The sequence below is a fragment of the Stegodyphus dumicola genome, chromosome 6 (genome assembly GCF_044657685.1).
Source record: "Stegodyphus dumicola isolate Sdum_Otavi_A_Nest chromosome 6, ASM4465768v1".
NCBI lineage: Eukaryota > Metazoa > Arthropoda > Arachnida > Araneae > Eresidae > Stegodyphus > Stegodyphus dumicola.
Genome location: NC_140773.1, coordinates 199,142,302 through 199,158,719, shown reverse-complemented (window position 1 = coordinate 199,158,719; position 16,418 = coordinate 199,142,302). Strand labels below are relative to the sequence as shown.

The 16,418-nt window shown below is 30.8% G+C and overlaps 1 protein-coding gene across 1 annotated transcript; it reads right to left on the bottom strand.

Annotated features, from left to right (window-relative positions):
* Window positions 1–430: 430 nt before the first annotated feature.
* Window positions 431–13,522, bottom strand: LOC118202460 (protein odd-skipped-related 1-like). Its single transcript, XM_085819330.1, has 2 exons — window positions 3,986–13,522; window positions 431–616 (listed from the first exon to the last, which is right to left on the bottom strand). Exons 1-2 carry the CDS (start codon window positions 4,387–4,389, stop codon window positions 613–615), a joined length of 408 nt encoding a protein of 135 aa, XP_085675456.1. The 5' UTR covers window positions 4,390–13,522; the 3' UTR covers window positions 431–612.
* Window positions 13,523–16,418: the final 2,896 nt, after the last annotated feature.

The window sequence follows — 16,418 nt, the reverse complement described above, 5'->3', positions numbered from 1 at the left end:
AAGTAATTTACAATTTTTCAACTAATAACTGTGCATGACTTACAAAACGAGAACTTGGAACTACTATAAAACTAATGACATCAACTCTTAGCAATTTCTAAATTTAGGCAAGTTGTTTTCATTATTTTATAATACATTTAATACATTCCCTTGCATCCATGTCTAGCACATACATGAGATTTTAATCTAGATTTAGTTGCAAAAGCTGCCATACAATAATTGCATTTGAAAGGTCTTTCTTTTGTATGAGTTCGTTTATGATCATTTAAATGATGCTTCATGGAAAATGTTTTGCCGCATAGTTGGCACTGAAAAGGCCTAAGTCCAGTATGAACACGTAAATGTGTGTTTAAGTTACCTCTTCTATTGAAATTTTTTCCACAGTGCTCACAAGTGAAGGGAATAACCTTTATTTGTTGGTGCTGCATACCAGAATGCTGTAAATGATGCTCTTTTAAAATGTCATTTGTAGAAAACACTTTCCCGCAATAATCAGTAATATTAACATCAACAGGATGTGCATCAGGAGATACATAATTATCATCACAAATCCTTCTAATGCCTTCAGGTTTTCCTAAGCTAACACCAGTAGCTGTTGGTTTCTTCCTTTTCTTATCTGTGAATGAGTTAGAAATAAATAAATAAACATTTTAAAATAAAAGCTCAACAGAGAAGAATATTATCACAAACTTCTCCTATGATTAAATCCTTGACATATGAATGAAATTCAAAGCTGAGGTGCTTAAAAATTGTAGGAACAAAACTGTGCACTGTAGAAAACTTACATATCCAAGTAAATGACTGTATTATACTTCATGAAATCTATTATTTCCATTAAAGTATTAAGACTTTTGAAATTAAATGAGTACACATTTTCTTAAATTTAAAGCCTCAAATACTGTAAACTCAGAAACAAAGTTAAATTATTTGATACATTTCTTAAATTACTTTTGTTTTTGAAAAGATGAGAAGTCTAAAATGCAGCAATCATAATTATACAATATTTTAAGTTATGAGAAACATGCTATCTATCTATATATATGTTGACAAATAATAAATCTTTTAGTTTAAGAATTCATTATATTTGTAATATAATATTTAACTTCTTATAATTTGTAATATCATATTTAAATAAAGTGAAAGACAACAAAGAAAAACAGTACAGCAAAGAAAGTAAAACATTTTATTAAAAAGGCGGAGATCTCAAAGCCCCATAAATGATTCACCTCATAATACAACTTTGCAAATTCATCAGTATAGGATTTATCTTCACACAGTATGAATAATTATTAATTAAATTGTATTAAAGAAACTCCCTGATTTTTACAAATCCACAAAAAGGTATAACATAGAAAGCAATGATGATGGTTACAAGATATCCACAAGATGGTGGTTATGAAAAATCTATTTATTTTTGGATATGGGCCAATAGAAAAAAACTACACCAGCAGAACTCATTTATTTATTATCTTAAAAAAATAACCCTCCAAGAAATAAATTGAAGATATTAATAGTAAAAACATGTTTACAAGAGGTTCTTGAAGCTTTACTTTTATCCAATGCAAATATGAATCCATCAACAACATAATCATTCATGCAAGAGCTGAAACAATATAAGATACTAGTTTTGTGTTAAAAATGCTGTTAGGCGATATGTTCTTGAAAACAGAACTACAAAAATATAGAACTCATTTATTTATTATCTTAAAAAAATAACCCTCCAAGAAATAAATTACAGATATCAATAATAAAAACATGTTTACAAGGAATTCTTGAAGCTTTACTTTTATGCAATACAAATATTACAAAAGCCTCTTCAGAGAAACAAACCGCAATAAGCAAAATCTGCAGTTGGCATTCATGATTACATAAAATACAAATGAACTTTTTTTAGAAACATTGTAACATTCTTTTAATTCAATAGATAAAATAAATGTACACTTAATATTCCAAAATAAACATTCAGAACACTCTCATGTGTTCATAATCGAAAACACCTTCTTTCAAAACACAAATAATCCAATGGATATTAATCATGTAGATATATTTGAACTTGACTCATTTTTAATTTGAAGATGTGCTTCATGTATCTTTTAGCAAAAACAAGGCCTTGCTATAATAGGTGTATATTGATTTTTTAGGAAAAGCTCATTTTCAGTTGTAACAGTTATGACACTACTCACCAACTCCTTGTTCAAAAGATGTAAAGTCTCTGAACTACTTCTTTTAAATAAAGAATATACGATACAATGCAAAGGTCAGTTACAAAATGAAATCAACGTAATACTATAACAAAAGTTTTCTTCACATTGCACAAGATGTGCTTTTTTAAAATGTGCTTTTAAGTTTGAAAAAAATCAAATTAACTTTTGTACACTGGAGGTTTCTTATTAAGATTTATAAAATGCCGGCTTTCTGAAATCCTGGTATATTGTAGTGTTCAGTATAGCAAATTAATTCAAATGGATTTAAGATAGCAAAATAGTTGTATTTGCTGATACAATATCTATGACTTATGGTAGCCAAAATATTTTTTTTAATTAAAGAAATGAGCATTAAGTTTTCTAACATGCACTCAGTAAGAAAAATGCTGTGTGTATAGCTGTGTGTAAAGAGGCATCACTGTATAGTATTTCACATATCACCGTATAGTATTTCACCCACACTTGTCTATTCTTGCAAATTAGACAAGGAATCAGAATTCTCTTCTTTCACATGTACACAAAAAAATGAGGGAACACTGCATTTAATGTACAATATATTATACATTACTTTAACATAATCTGTAATATTGCACAAGTGTATTGTTCAGTACTCTTTATATGAGGTTGGTAATGTCTTATGGTGTATAATTTACCAACTAAACTTTACTGCATTTATGTAATGTTACACAAATATTCACTTTTATTCAGTATTAACTATAGTCTATTACTTTAGAAGAGGCATTTCAAGGCCGTTGCCAGCCTCCCATTCACAATCATAACTCATGTCATCATCAACACACAGCATTTATTTTTGCCACATCATTTAAGATTGAACTTTAAATCAACCTTCATTTGTGTGCTTTTTATGAATAGAAACATGCTAAACAGAAATGAAGTTGGGGCAGAGGGAGAATTAAGCAACTAGACCTTTTTTCCTGCAGCTGTTGCTCCCATGGTTACAAATCAAACTGGGCAGCAGTAAATAACCTTGAAGTTTCTATTTTAAAGTAACAGACTATATTATTCACAGTATTAGAATGTATATGGAACATTACTGTATTATATTATGAGGTGAATAATTTTATGATTATCCTACAATAAAAGCATGCATAATAAAAACATATGTCACAATGAAAAAAAAAAAAAAACTTTGGAGTACTAATCAATACCATGTTATCAGGAAATATATTTAAAAACTTAACAGAAATATGCAAAATATAGTAATAATGAAAAGGAATAGGAAGAGAACATTTTCGCTATCAATTTGCTTAATGCTCCGACAAATATCAGGTTTTAATTAAAGTTTCCCACCACCGAAAATATTGTCTGAGCAAACAGTTCATGTTGCCCTGTTTAATCATATTCTGTTAAACGATTTTTGGCATTTTAAGAAAGAGACTTGCTATAGAACACTGTGCAGTGAAATTCGTAAAAAAATATCGTTATCATTACATACAAGGTGTCTGAAATGGAACTATCATGCCTTCCATTCTGCACAGGGCATCCAAAATGAGGTTGATCTATTTTTGGACTCACAACCACCAAGTTTCTGGGCTGAAGGCTTTGAAAAACTGCCAAAATGTTAGCAGGAAATCACAGATATGGGTGGTGATTACTATCCACACTAAAGGTACTGCTTTCATGTTTTCTTTTTCTAACTTTATTAAGAATGTTTCTTTGGCGGAAAACTTTCATTACAACCAGATACATATTGCATTTCATTTTCAAATCTTAAATGCACACTGTTTTTTTATTTAATGCATGCAGTTGTTCACAATTACCTTGGATTACATGAATGGATAGCAAGTTGATCACGCCTGATAAATTTTTTACAGCACAACTGACAACTATATGGTTTTTCCCCAGTATGAATATAAAGATGCCTTATAAGATTTGGTTGAGAGGCAAAAGCTTTTGGACAAAATCGACAATGAAAGGGCTTTTCTCCAGTATGTATACGAAGATGATTACGTAAATAAGCATTTCTTTTGAAGCTTTTGCCACAGAACTTGCAAACAAAATCCTTTGAATTAAATATGCCAAAAGATTCAGCTTTTTGCTCATGTAAAGGCTGTGAGAGAAAGGATGCTACTTCTAAATTATTTTTATAGTATGCACTCTGCAGATGACAATTTTCAGTTACTGGCGAATCAACTTCAAAAGATGATTCAGTGATCAAAGGCATATTTGACGATAAAGTATTTCTGAGAAATCCATCTGAAAAACAAACAGTTTGATAATAATGTTACAACATAATGCAAGTGATTTTTTTACATATACAGCCATTTAAAATACCCTCCAAAAAGCAATTAAAAACTCTAATAAAAAGTTACGAATTTTAAAGAAAGTAGATAAATAATTTAATAGAGTAAAACATAAAGCAGTTATCTGCTTAGTGAGAAATTTTTCCGAACGAATTTTTACATATTGGAAGATATTTATATTACAGAACAAAGTGTAAAATCCAGAATGGTTGGGACTTCAGCGACTTCGCATTTTAAATCAATTTAAGTTTAGTAAAATTACATGTAAAAATTATAAAATTTTAAAAATGAAACGTTTTTGTGAAATAATAAAGCATTTATAATTTTAAAGAAACCAAAATTTACAATAAAAAAACCCAATGCTAGCAATTGCTTTGTTTCATTAAAAATATTTCTTTGGCATACGTTGTTCACACAATTTAGTTTTATGTGTTAATACTTTCTCTTTAAACAGACATGTTTTCAAAAAATTGCGTATTCAGTTATCATAGACTTGTGTCCCTATGCCTATGGAAGCATTTTAAAAATACCTGCATATAGTCCTTGGTATCCTACAGCAGGTTTCATATTAAAATATCTCAAGAAATCTAGGATGGACTTAGAGTTGCATCAATTTTAAAAAGGCTATTTTATATCTACATTTCTGGCCGTGCAAAATTCCAATATTCATTGGTTGATTGATGGCTACCATGTTTCAAGGGAAAGGCTGAGTTTAAATTAATAAAAACCTTATTCTTTCTCCTTCCCTGCTACACCAACAAAACGACATCAGTATGCACAGCATTCTATTCCACACAAACTTTGTTCTTCAGGGTTCACTCATTATGATAAAACAGAGAAATGCTATACTCAAAACCATTCGAGAGATTTAACAGGCAGGTTTCAAAGTTGACAGAACATGCAAGATGCTTCTATATTATCACAAATAATGATGTTTTTTACAAAAAACTCAACTAATCGGAACAAAAATTTGTATTTACATATTATCTAGTCACCTGTGAAACTACTGCCAAGCAGCACAATTTTGAATCAGTTACAGATCGTGAACCAATATTATAACATCTCTATATTCGTTTGATGTAATCCTAATAAATTCTCTGTACTTTTTATGAACAAGAATGTAAATTAACTGTTATTGCTGTATTTTTTTTTTTTTTTTTTCTTGGTACATGAAAAACAAATGATTAAAATTTGGGATCTGCCGTCTACAGAGCAGCAAGCAATGAATTATTTTCAAAATTATGGTATCCTACCATCAAAAAAAACATATGTAGTACTAGGCACAATATGGTCAGCTGAATATGAATATGGCCGACAAAACACTTATAGACTGAAGCAATGATCTGTATGAAGTTTGTATTTACAGCATTTTAAACAGACCTTCTGATAAAACTGAAGGGTCTAACAAAATAATAGAAACTGATGAAAGCCCTTTTTACGAAGTGTAAACACGAAGTGGGTTGAATATTGATTCTTTATTAAATAAAGAGACATCATATCCTCCTGAATTCCACACAATGATTGATGCATTTTTGGCAGAATCTCTGCCAACTTTCATGGTCAACAGGATAATATGCAAGCACTCAAAAATCGATTCATGGCACATATGCTCTTTCTGGAGTATCATATCACCTGTTTCTGCAATGTGTATGAAATAATGCATGCTTAAAACTTAACATTTTATAGCACGTATAAAACAACAAGCAATAAAAACATACATTTACAAAATGAAATAACACATACTGGATTATGGTTAAGCATACAAGGCCTATCTGTATATAACATTTAACTGCATTAAACCTATACATCTAAAATGCTGCAAACTACAGTTGTAAGTTAATAGATTTTTTTTTTTTTTAATGAATGGGATACAACAACTTCATTTAATTTAACTATGACTAATAAAAATGGTGTAGGAAAATAATATTCGGTTAGATATTTTATTATAAAATGACTTTATTACATTTACACAAAAATAATGAAATTTGAAATCTCTCCCTCAAGAGAAATTTTTTTTACATATACTGCTCATAAAAATGTGTGTGGTGTAATTATATGAAAACTTTGCAAGGAAAAAAAAAGCTCCAAAGAAGTTTATTATATTGTTATATATACTGCTGCTTAACAATAATATAAAAATTTATACCTTTAACTGTCAAAAATAACCCATAAAGTATCTGAATAAAAGTATTATTACACACTGGTCTGCCCTTGTATTTTTACCACAATACCATTTATTTGATATAGCTTGAAATCTTATATCCATTATACATTAAAAATAAATATATTTAAAACATTTATAAAATTTATTAACAGAAGGTGTAAAAGTTCTATTGTTACAGCTAAGAGGGAATAATGCAGACGAAAATTTAGTAATCAATACAATATTTAGTGAAATTGCAAGCAAGCGTAGTAAAAGTAATTTTTATTCGTGTTTCTGTGTACATAGTGTTTGAGAAAGGTAACTAGACTTTATTCTCTTAAATATTGATCTTAAACTTACTACCAGTTATCAAATTTCTCTAAATAAGATACAGAATTCTATGAGGACAGTTTCAGCAACAGATATACTAATAGAGTATATCTGTTGCTGAAACCACTACTAGAGTTTTGAAAAAGGTTTCTCATGCAGTCTTCGTAAATCAAACATCCACTTCGTAAAATTTTTGTTTTGCGTCAATGTTACAGAAAAATTCTCTCTAGATTTTTAACAAGAAGTGATCAAAATCTGCAAATTTAAAATAAAACTACTGACTCTGATAATTTTATGCATAATTTTGACCAAAACTAAACACTCCCTGAACCAGATAGTATATTTGTTTTTCCCACAGAAAAGGAGAAAGAAAAGAACTACAAAACAAATGCAGCTCACCTGACCATTTGTAAAATTAAATTGGGTAAAACAGTCCAACTTAATAAATTTGTAACTAGCCCCATGGAATTAGTATAAATTTTATTGAATTTACATAAATAGGCACAAACTTTAAAAAAAAATTAACTATGCTTTCAGCAGGAGTGAACTAGAGATTTTGCAACTACCAGTTGGATATGGTAATCACTACACAATAATGGCACATGCAAAGAGAAACGTAGTAATTTCTCAGTTTTCCCCAATTAAATTGTAAATATTCTCAAAAGGTGGCTTCAAGCTTGCTGTTATATAATTCTAAAGGCTCATTTGTAGTTCTTTCTAAAGGCTTATGCTAGTCTAAAAATCTGGATGATTAGTACAGTGTGCTCTAGTCGAAAATATATATTAAGGATTTTATTTCAAGCTTCCCGCCTCTAACAAAATTAGTTAAATGAATAAAAACTATTAGAAGATGTAAAAATTGGCATTCAACACAAACTCTAACTGTCCATCTTTAGGCAATTTATGCAAATGAAGCAAAACTTTCAAGGAAGCTGTTATAAAATTCACAGTTCACCAAGTCACTTTTCAGCCCCCGTATACTCCATACTTGTAGTTAATTGCTTTTAAGTTAGCCTTTTCTGTTCTTTTGTGTTTATACTTATTTTCTTGAATTATGTATTTTGCCTTATTTAATGTATTATTTTTACTTTTTTATCAGTCACTCTGCTAATAGTTCATATTCATAATTATTGCACTATTCAGCTGATTATATAACTCAGTTATACCTGTAATTTAACTATCAGCAGTACTAATTTATTGTTCACATTGTGGATACCTATTGATAGCACTTGAGCTGTAACTATCTATCTGTAACTCTGTAATGTGGTCAAATAAAAACGAATTCATGTTCTTTAATCAAAAGACAGTTTGTGTCCATTTCTGCCATAAAAGAAATCTTCATCTGGATCCAGAAGTCTTCCTAGAAGGCTCAGTAGTTCCAGTAGTCGTAGAAGTTAAATTTCTAGGAGTAACATTTGATAAGAAACTCACCTTTCTCATGTATCATACCTAAAGAAAAAGTGTTTAAAAGTATTAAACATTTTGAAAGTATTATCAAATACCTCCTGGGGAGCAGATAAAACTTCCATGCTCTGAATTTACAGAGCTCTTATTCACTTCAAACTCGATTACGGATCAGTTGGCTATGGATTGGCACGACCTTCTGTTGTTAAGAAGCTTGATGCTGTTTCTCACCAAGCCCTGAGAATTTGTTCAGCAGCTTTCAAAACATCTCCTGTTCAGAGTTTGTATATAGAATGTTTCGAGCCACCCCTTCAGCTGAGACGCTAGTAAATGTCTCTTCAATATTATTTCAAAACTTTTTCGCATCCTGATCATCCAGCCAATCACTCAGTGCTTAGTAGCCAGTTTTATTTGCTCTACCGAGTGCATCCTTCTTGCATTCCTGCTTTTGGATTACACATTTGATAGTGGATGCAAGAACATGACTTGGAAGAGGTGAAAGTTCAAGCAGTAAAGTATTTGGAAATACCTCCTTGGAAAGATGCTCACATTGAGCTTCTCAACATATTTTCCAGCTTAGCTAAAGCTAGCACCAGTCATGTTGTGTAAGAGCAGATTTTCTATGAACATAGACAGGCTTATAAAGACTATGTTGCAGTGCATACAGACGGATCAAAGTCCCAGGATCACGTCAGCTCTGTCTTCATGTCCAAGAATAATACTGAATGAAGAAAACTTCATCTCGCTTGTACTATCTTTACTGCATACATCGTTGCTTTGCTATTAGCTCTATCTTTCATAAATAAACAACATAGGAAAAATTTCATTATTTACAGACTCATTTATGGAGCTAAAAGCTCTCGAATCATATGTGAATAACACAAATCTATTAATTGTAGAAGTGCTAAAGCTCAATGTTAGTTTCAAGGCCAAAGGTTATTGGATCCTTTATTGCTGGATACCAAGCCAAAAGGAAACAAACTGGCAGATATCACTGCAAAATGTGCCTGTGGGACATTGAACCAAACCGTTCCCTATTCAGATATTAACACTCTCATTGGAGGAAAATTCTGATGAAATGGCAAAAGCTTTGGGATATTGCAGTTATAAACAATAAATTACAAAATATAAAACCTACAATAGAACATTGAAAATGTTCTCTAAACTGAAAGGAGCAGGTCCTTCTGACCTGATTGAGAATCAGTCACACAAGGCTAACATACAAATACCTGTTGATGGGCGAACCAGTTATATGCTGAATGCAGCACTATTTTAACCGTTAAACACATTTTAATTGATTGTCCAAATTTTAATCGCTTTCAAAATTTTTATTTTAATACTTGTGAGATTTCAGCAAAACATTCAGTTGATAAAAAACCACATTTTAACATTTTTAACTTTTTGAAAGCAACAAAGTTCTACTACGCTATTTGAATGCTTTGAACCCAATACAGTACAAAGTCTTTAATCCGGACGTCCATAATCCAGACCTCAAAGTTACAAACTTTCTGTGCATGCGTAAACGCATAATGCGTTAATGTATAACGTACAGTATAAGCTAGGCTAAAAGTATCTAATTATCTTTTTCAGTTACTGCTACAAATTGTGTTGTTCCTTAATCTTCTAATTGGATCCGGCTTATTATTTTTTGCAGACTGTTAGAGCAATTTTATAAAAAGTAAGCTTGAACTTTCGATTATATCAAACAGAATTTCCGATTTTGGAGCTGCCAAAGGATCTACAAAGCGAAAGCATGTTTCAATGTACCGCTTCCAATAGTGAAGAAAGTGACAGAGTTTATTGAAAATGAAAAAATTTCAATTGACAAGTTAGTCCGTATTCTTGACACAGCAATTACATGACTTGAACAGTGGAACTGAACAAGAAATTATGTCTGTTTACAGAATTAAAGAGAAAGTATTAGCACAAAAAATGAAGCAACTTAAACAACTTACATTGAAAGAAATGTTTAATAAAGTAAACAAATAAATATTAAGCTTTTTTTTTTTGTAAATTTTGACACCCTTTAGATCATAATTGCTCTTTTATTTCATAAATTAAGGTTTCATATTTTTAATTTTATAATTTCTGCATGCCATCTTACCAGATTTAAATTGATGATCTATAATTCGGAAAAACCTCTAATCCGGAATCGCCGAAGTCCCGACAAGTCCGGATTAAAGACTTTGTACCGTATAGGTTTCAGAAGATCTAACCCGTTCTAGTTTGATTCATATGATCAAAATTTATCTTTTAACTATAGATTTTTGGTTTTTCGTAAAAGAATTTTATGTGTTTGACCTTATTGCTTGCTATTTTATACCTATATGTAACGTTGTCTTAAATTTCCACTCTTGAGTATGCACTGAATGGTGCACGTGTTTTTTTTATCTCTATTATCATAAGTTTTGGAAATACACAACCTTTTGTCTGGCGCAACTTAACCCCCCATGGGCTTTGTGTCACAAAACTTGTAAATTTAAAACTGAAATTCTTCCATCACTGCACCACTGACTCGCCCAGCATTTGTTTACACCCCCCAGCACTTGTCTTGAGCACAATATGCACCAAACTGGGTTGTGTGGACCAAGTTAATTCCATCAGCGGGGCTACCTGGCCAATATGCTAACAGCCCCAGTGGATTGGCTGCCTTGCTTTTGGTGGAAAGAAAGAAAGTTCCACCTAGTTTTATTTCATAAATTGCTAATAAAATCTACCCTTCCTATTACTTTTTGCTGGTTGCTTTTATCTTTTTACAACCATGAGACATTCAAATGCATAAAATGAGAAAAGCAGTTAATGCTTTACACACACTATTACTGAAAATATTACACTATTACATCCTTATACATAATTAACATGCAGTATGACTGAAGTCCTTAAATAATTTTAAGGGCTTTAGATAAGGTATACAAAAATGAGCAATTTTTACAAAAGAACATTGGGTTATAAATGCAATGAATGAAACTAGTGGGAGCTCTTTGGAAGAAAATGAGTTAGGACTTGCACTGCAGGATCATTCGAGATACCAATACTCTCAGTGTAGAATGTAATATTAATACAGCACTGATAGAGATATATTTATTTATTAGGAAACTAGAGGAAATGGCTGTGCAGCACAGTGTTCATATCAGTGCCATTATCCAAACTGGCAGTTGCCCATCATCAGACATTTGAGCCTTTGCATCAAATATGAAGTTACAGCGGGGACATTTAAAGTACACAAACATTGTGGGTAGAACCAAATGTTGCATTTACCTATCTCAAAAAAAAAAAAAAAAAAAAAAAAAAAAAAAAAAATCGGTCAAATGCAAAGTTGACCATGATCCAAGTACAAATATGTGAATGATTTCTTATAATGTTAACATTTTACAATCCAATTTCAATGTTGCATATATTGTGTTTGCAATATTTCACATATTGCACCATGAGTCTTTATGTACTTAACACAATCAATTAAGCTCTGAAACTTGCATTTACAACTTGGTTTTCCCAAAACACCAGCACAGGTGAATTTTCCAGCCTGGGTTTGTTTCATGGATTAAACTACATATTCAAGGAGGGTGTTGTGGACATGCACAATTGGCACATATGGATGTATACACCCACGAGCAACAAGGCCATCTAGTGCTCGATGATGGACTACCATAAACATTTTGGGCAAGAATTATGAGAGATCATCTAGTAAGCCCATACCTTCTCTTAACACTACTCAACAGAACATACTGGATATTTTTGGAAGTTGTGTTGCCAGAATTACTCCATGATATCCCGCAAGCATTTGTCTTAGCAGGTAATTTCAGTGATCAGGGCTGGCTGTACATTTCAGTCAAATTGTGCAGTATTGTTTCAATGTGACTTATCCACTAAAATGGATTATTAGGCCAGATTAGTTGAAGTGGCCTAAATAATCCCTAGATTCGTACTCCCTTTATTTATTTTTACAGGGCAACTTAGACTTGATGAAGACCTTGTTGCAAAAGCCAAAAAGCAGCTGTAAAGATCCATGAGAGATCTGATACTTTTGATCAGATCCATGCATCGATGTTACAAAGTGCATTGCTTTGGAGAGCAAGGCCTTTGAACATTGCTTTGGATAGGAAGGCCTTTGAACAACTTAATGCACTATGCTCTTGTGCCACTTGCAACTTAATGCATTAAGAATGACCAATACTTATCAATCATTTAGCTATCCTCTCATGAAGAATGCTGCCCAAAGTGCAGCAGAGGGGGAGACCAATCTTACACAATTGAGAACAGAGAAGTTCCCCAATTTTGAACAGACACCCAGGTGAAGATATCTGAGGATATCCTACCCCTCTCTCCCTATCACCAAACCTCTCAAGAGGATTTTTCAGCTTGCCAATATTTTAAGTGCCTTCATTGTGCACAGACACTATATACTTATAAAAATCTCAGCTTTCTCCATGATTTAAATACAGACCCAATGATAACTGCTAGCAACACTACTATACTGACAAGGAAGCTGTACAATTTTTATACATATATGTGTGATGCTATGCATTACTTATCACTGTAATATGGCAGAGCCTGCTGTTGTTATTGCAACATTGTCATTGATTTGAACATGCACACTTGTACTGCTACGTGATTACAAACTTGTATTCCTTAAATCTGTAATTGCATACTTTATCTGGTATTCCTTATCTTTAATTAATTCACTGGCAAAAAACTTCCTCCAGAAATCACTCACTGCAATTGTAACTTCCTGTTCTACTGCAAAAATAACTTCTTTTTGTATACCTGCCCTTAACTTCCTCTTAGAACATGTTTTTCAGATTTCTGAAAGATTTAGATACAAAAATTACAAATTAACTAATATGCACTGTCAACTAACATACCATTGGATACATAACTGAAATAATTCATAATGTAATTTTAAGAAATCATATAAAATAACACTGTACTAATTTATGAATATTAGTTAAAGACTTCCCCCCCCAAAAAAAAAATAAATTGATAAATATAATTGGATAAATAAAACTTACATTTTTAAAACAATTAATTTCTAAGAAATAACAAAATTTGTAATAGTGCTTTAGCAATGGAAAAGGACAGCTACAAAAGGGGAAGGAAATCAGTTCTTTCAGCTATAAAATTGTACAAGAATAATTTGCTTTAAGCCGCAGAGAAGAAATTTAAAATGTGAAAACAAATTATAATCCAGCAAAAAATAAACTCCAACAAGTTTCTGTAAGCATCTGCTGGAAAAAAAGCCTAGCGTATCATGCTTCTCATAGTCTGTTATTTGTTTAAGCGAGAAACAGTCACCATCGTAAATGCTACTACTGTCAAATCAACAGTCATTGGTTAAAAAATAATTTTCAGAATATTTTCTGCTATATTTTCCATATGTACATTTAAAACAGCTTACTAAACTGGTAAGCAATTTCATACATTCATCCTTATACAAATAGCATGTAAAAATATAAAGATGACTTGCTTTAGAGAAAAAAAACATGGTAAACTCATTACGATAGGAAATGAACAAAACACTGAAAGGACTCCACTTAAAATTTTGATATCACCAAGGACCCCCTTAACTTTCTTTTAGAACATGTTTTTCAGATTTCTGAAAATATAGATACAAGAATTACAAATTAACTAATATGCAATGTCATACCATTGGACATATAATTTGTTTGTTATTTGCTGGGAAAATGCCAAACTACAACCAGTACTTAAGATGCAGTTAAAATGCCTAGAAATATTTAAATGTCAGTATGCCATGTAATACACAGAATGCTGACTTACTCAATAATAAGCACTGCTATATAATGCATCAAATCCTATATGCAACATTAAAAATCTTCAAACTTCAGAAAATGAACACTTGAAATTTTATACATTTTCTTTAACTACAAATCTATTTGCTGGGAAGGGAACAGAGATCTGCTGCAGACAACAAAATGAACAGATCTAACATGTATTCTTTATGTTATGAGAAACACAAAATGATAATTTAAATGTTAAAAGGAGGAACAAAATCCTCCCCATACATATATTTTTACCACATGATTGAATTGAAATATAAATATACAATTATTATAATGAAATACTCTGAATTATATTTAATGTTATTCTCCCAAAATATAAATACTATAAATTATCAAAAGCAATCTTTATGCAGAAGAATCAACGTAACAAAAGGGTTAAATGATTTTAAAGAACAGAGAAGAATAGATATCTGTTCCTTAACACATATGAGGAAATGGAGTTAATTCAGTATCAAGTAAAGACAGAGAATACAATTTATGACTTTTTTTTAAATTTGTTGCTAATTTGATATGATTTGTTTACCTATAAATACTGTTGCTTACTTAACAATCCAAATCTGAGTTTTGTGATTAAAAATACTTTCCACATCACAGCACATTTTCTGCTATTATCTTACATACTGATATTTAATAAAGAATATTTAACTGATATACAACTCATTCCTATACATAATTTGCTAACGAACTGCTAAATAAAAGACATATGGAGTACATGGAAAAATTGCATTATTTAAAACCTTCAGGAAGCTCAATACTAAAATTTTGATAACTTAAGGAAATCCTTACTCAGGGCCAGAGCTGGTACAACCAGTGCAGTTGCACTGGGCAGCAAAACTTTTAGAATTTATGAAGAAACTGGGAAGAAACTTTAGAAGTTGCAGAGTATGCATCTGGTTCCAAAAAGCCTCATGCTTGCTCTGTCTATATATTGTCTATATTTTAAACATTATGCAATCCATGCAGCATACATCTTTAAATGTACGTTATAACAGAATCCATACTTCAAATTTAACAGTATCAGTATGGAGAAATGAATATGGAAAGGTCTGGCTGAAGATTAGTGCTATATAGGCTTGCCTAATCAATAAAACAGCTCTAAGTACCTTGTTGTAATAAGCATTTTCTTTGCATTATTATCAATGGAAAAAGTTTTTCTACAGGGTATCAAAGATATATTAAGGACATAATTATTCTATGAAATTCACATCAATGTTGAACATGGAAAACCTGAAATAATAAAATCAAATAATAATAAAATCAAATATTTGCCCCTGCTTTGGAATGTAGTCATTTTGAAAGCATGTAAAAAACAATAATGCCAATCATATCAACAAAGATAATACATAGCAAGAATTCATTAGAGAATATGAAAAATTAAAAAATAAAATACAACCGCATAAGAAAACATTTCCAATTTTATTATTTATTTTTACTGCAAAAATTTCAACTTGAAAATTTAATCAAGTATCGCAGATATGATCCTTTAGAGATAAAGTTCTTTATTAAATTATCATTATTCCTTTCTGTCGAAACATTACGTATAATAATCAAATGTGGAGAACATAATTAACAGAAATACACAACTAACTATTAAGATATCATTTTCTGAGTTCAGATATTTTAGAATAGGAACTTACAAAAAAAGGGAGGGGACAAAATTTATTGAATTTCACTCTTTGATTTTGAAGAGATGCATATATATATATATATATATATACACATATATATATATATTACTAAGCACAATTTCATTGCTATTGCTCACTATTATCAGAAAAATATAACAATTGCAAATTTGGCATCAATCTGTGTTAAGGCAATTTTATGCAAACTGCACAAAAATACAGACTTAAAAGAATAACTATGGTTACACTTTTATAAATGCTTTTAATACAAAATAGCAACAAGAACAAGGCATGCATCATAAAAATATATAACTAAACAATTAAAAACTGAGCTATTATAAAATATATAACTAAACAATCAACATATTAAGTATTTCATAAAGATAAAAAAAGTATACTAAGCATTGTTTTTAGCATCCACTTCAATCACATGAAATCAACCTCAGAAATACAGATATAGAAAAAAACAAAATTAAAATTACAATAATTGTAAGTTACTAATATTTCATCATAAATCATTTAAACAACAAGTTTAAACTACTTCTATTTATAATTGAATTTCAAAAATTAAATTTGTATTACATAATCTACCCTTTACATTACAGCCAGCTATTTTTTTCCCACAAAAGTTATTTACTTTCTCTTGCACC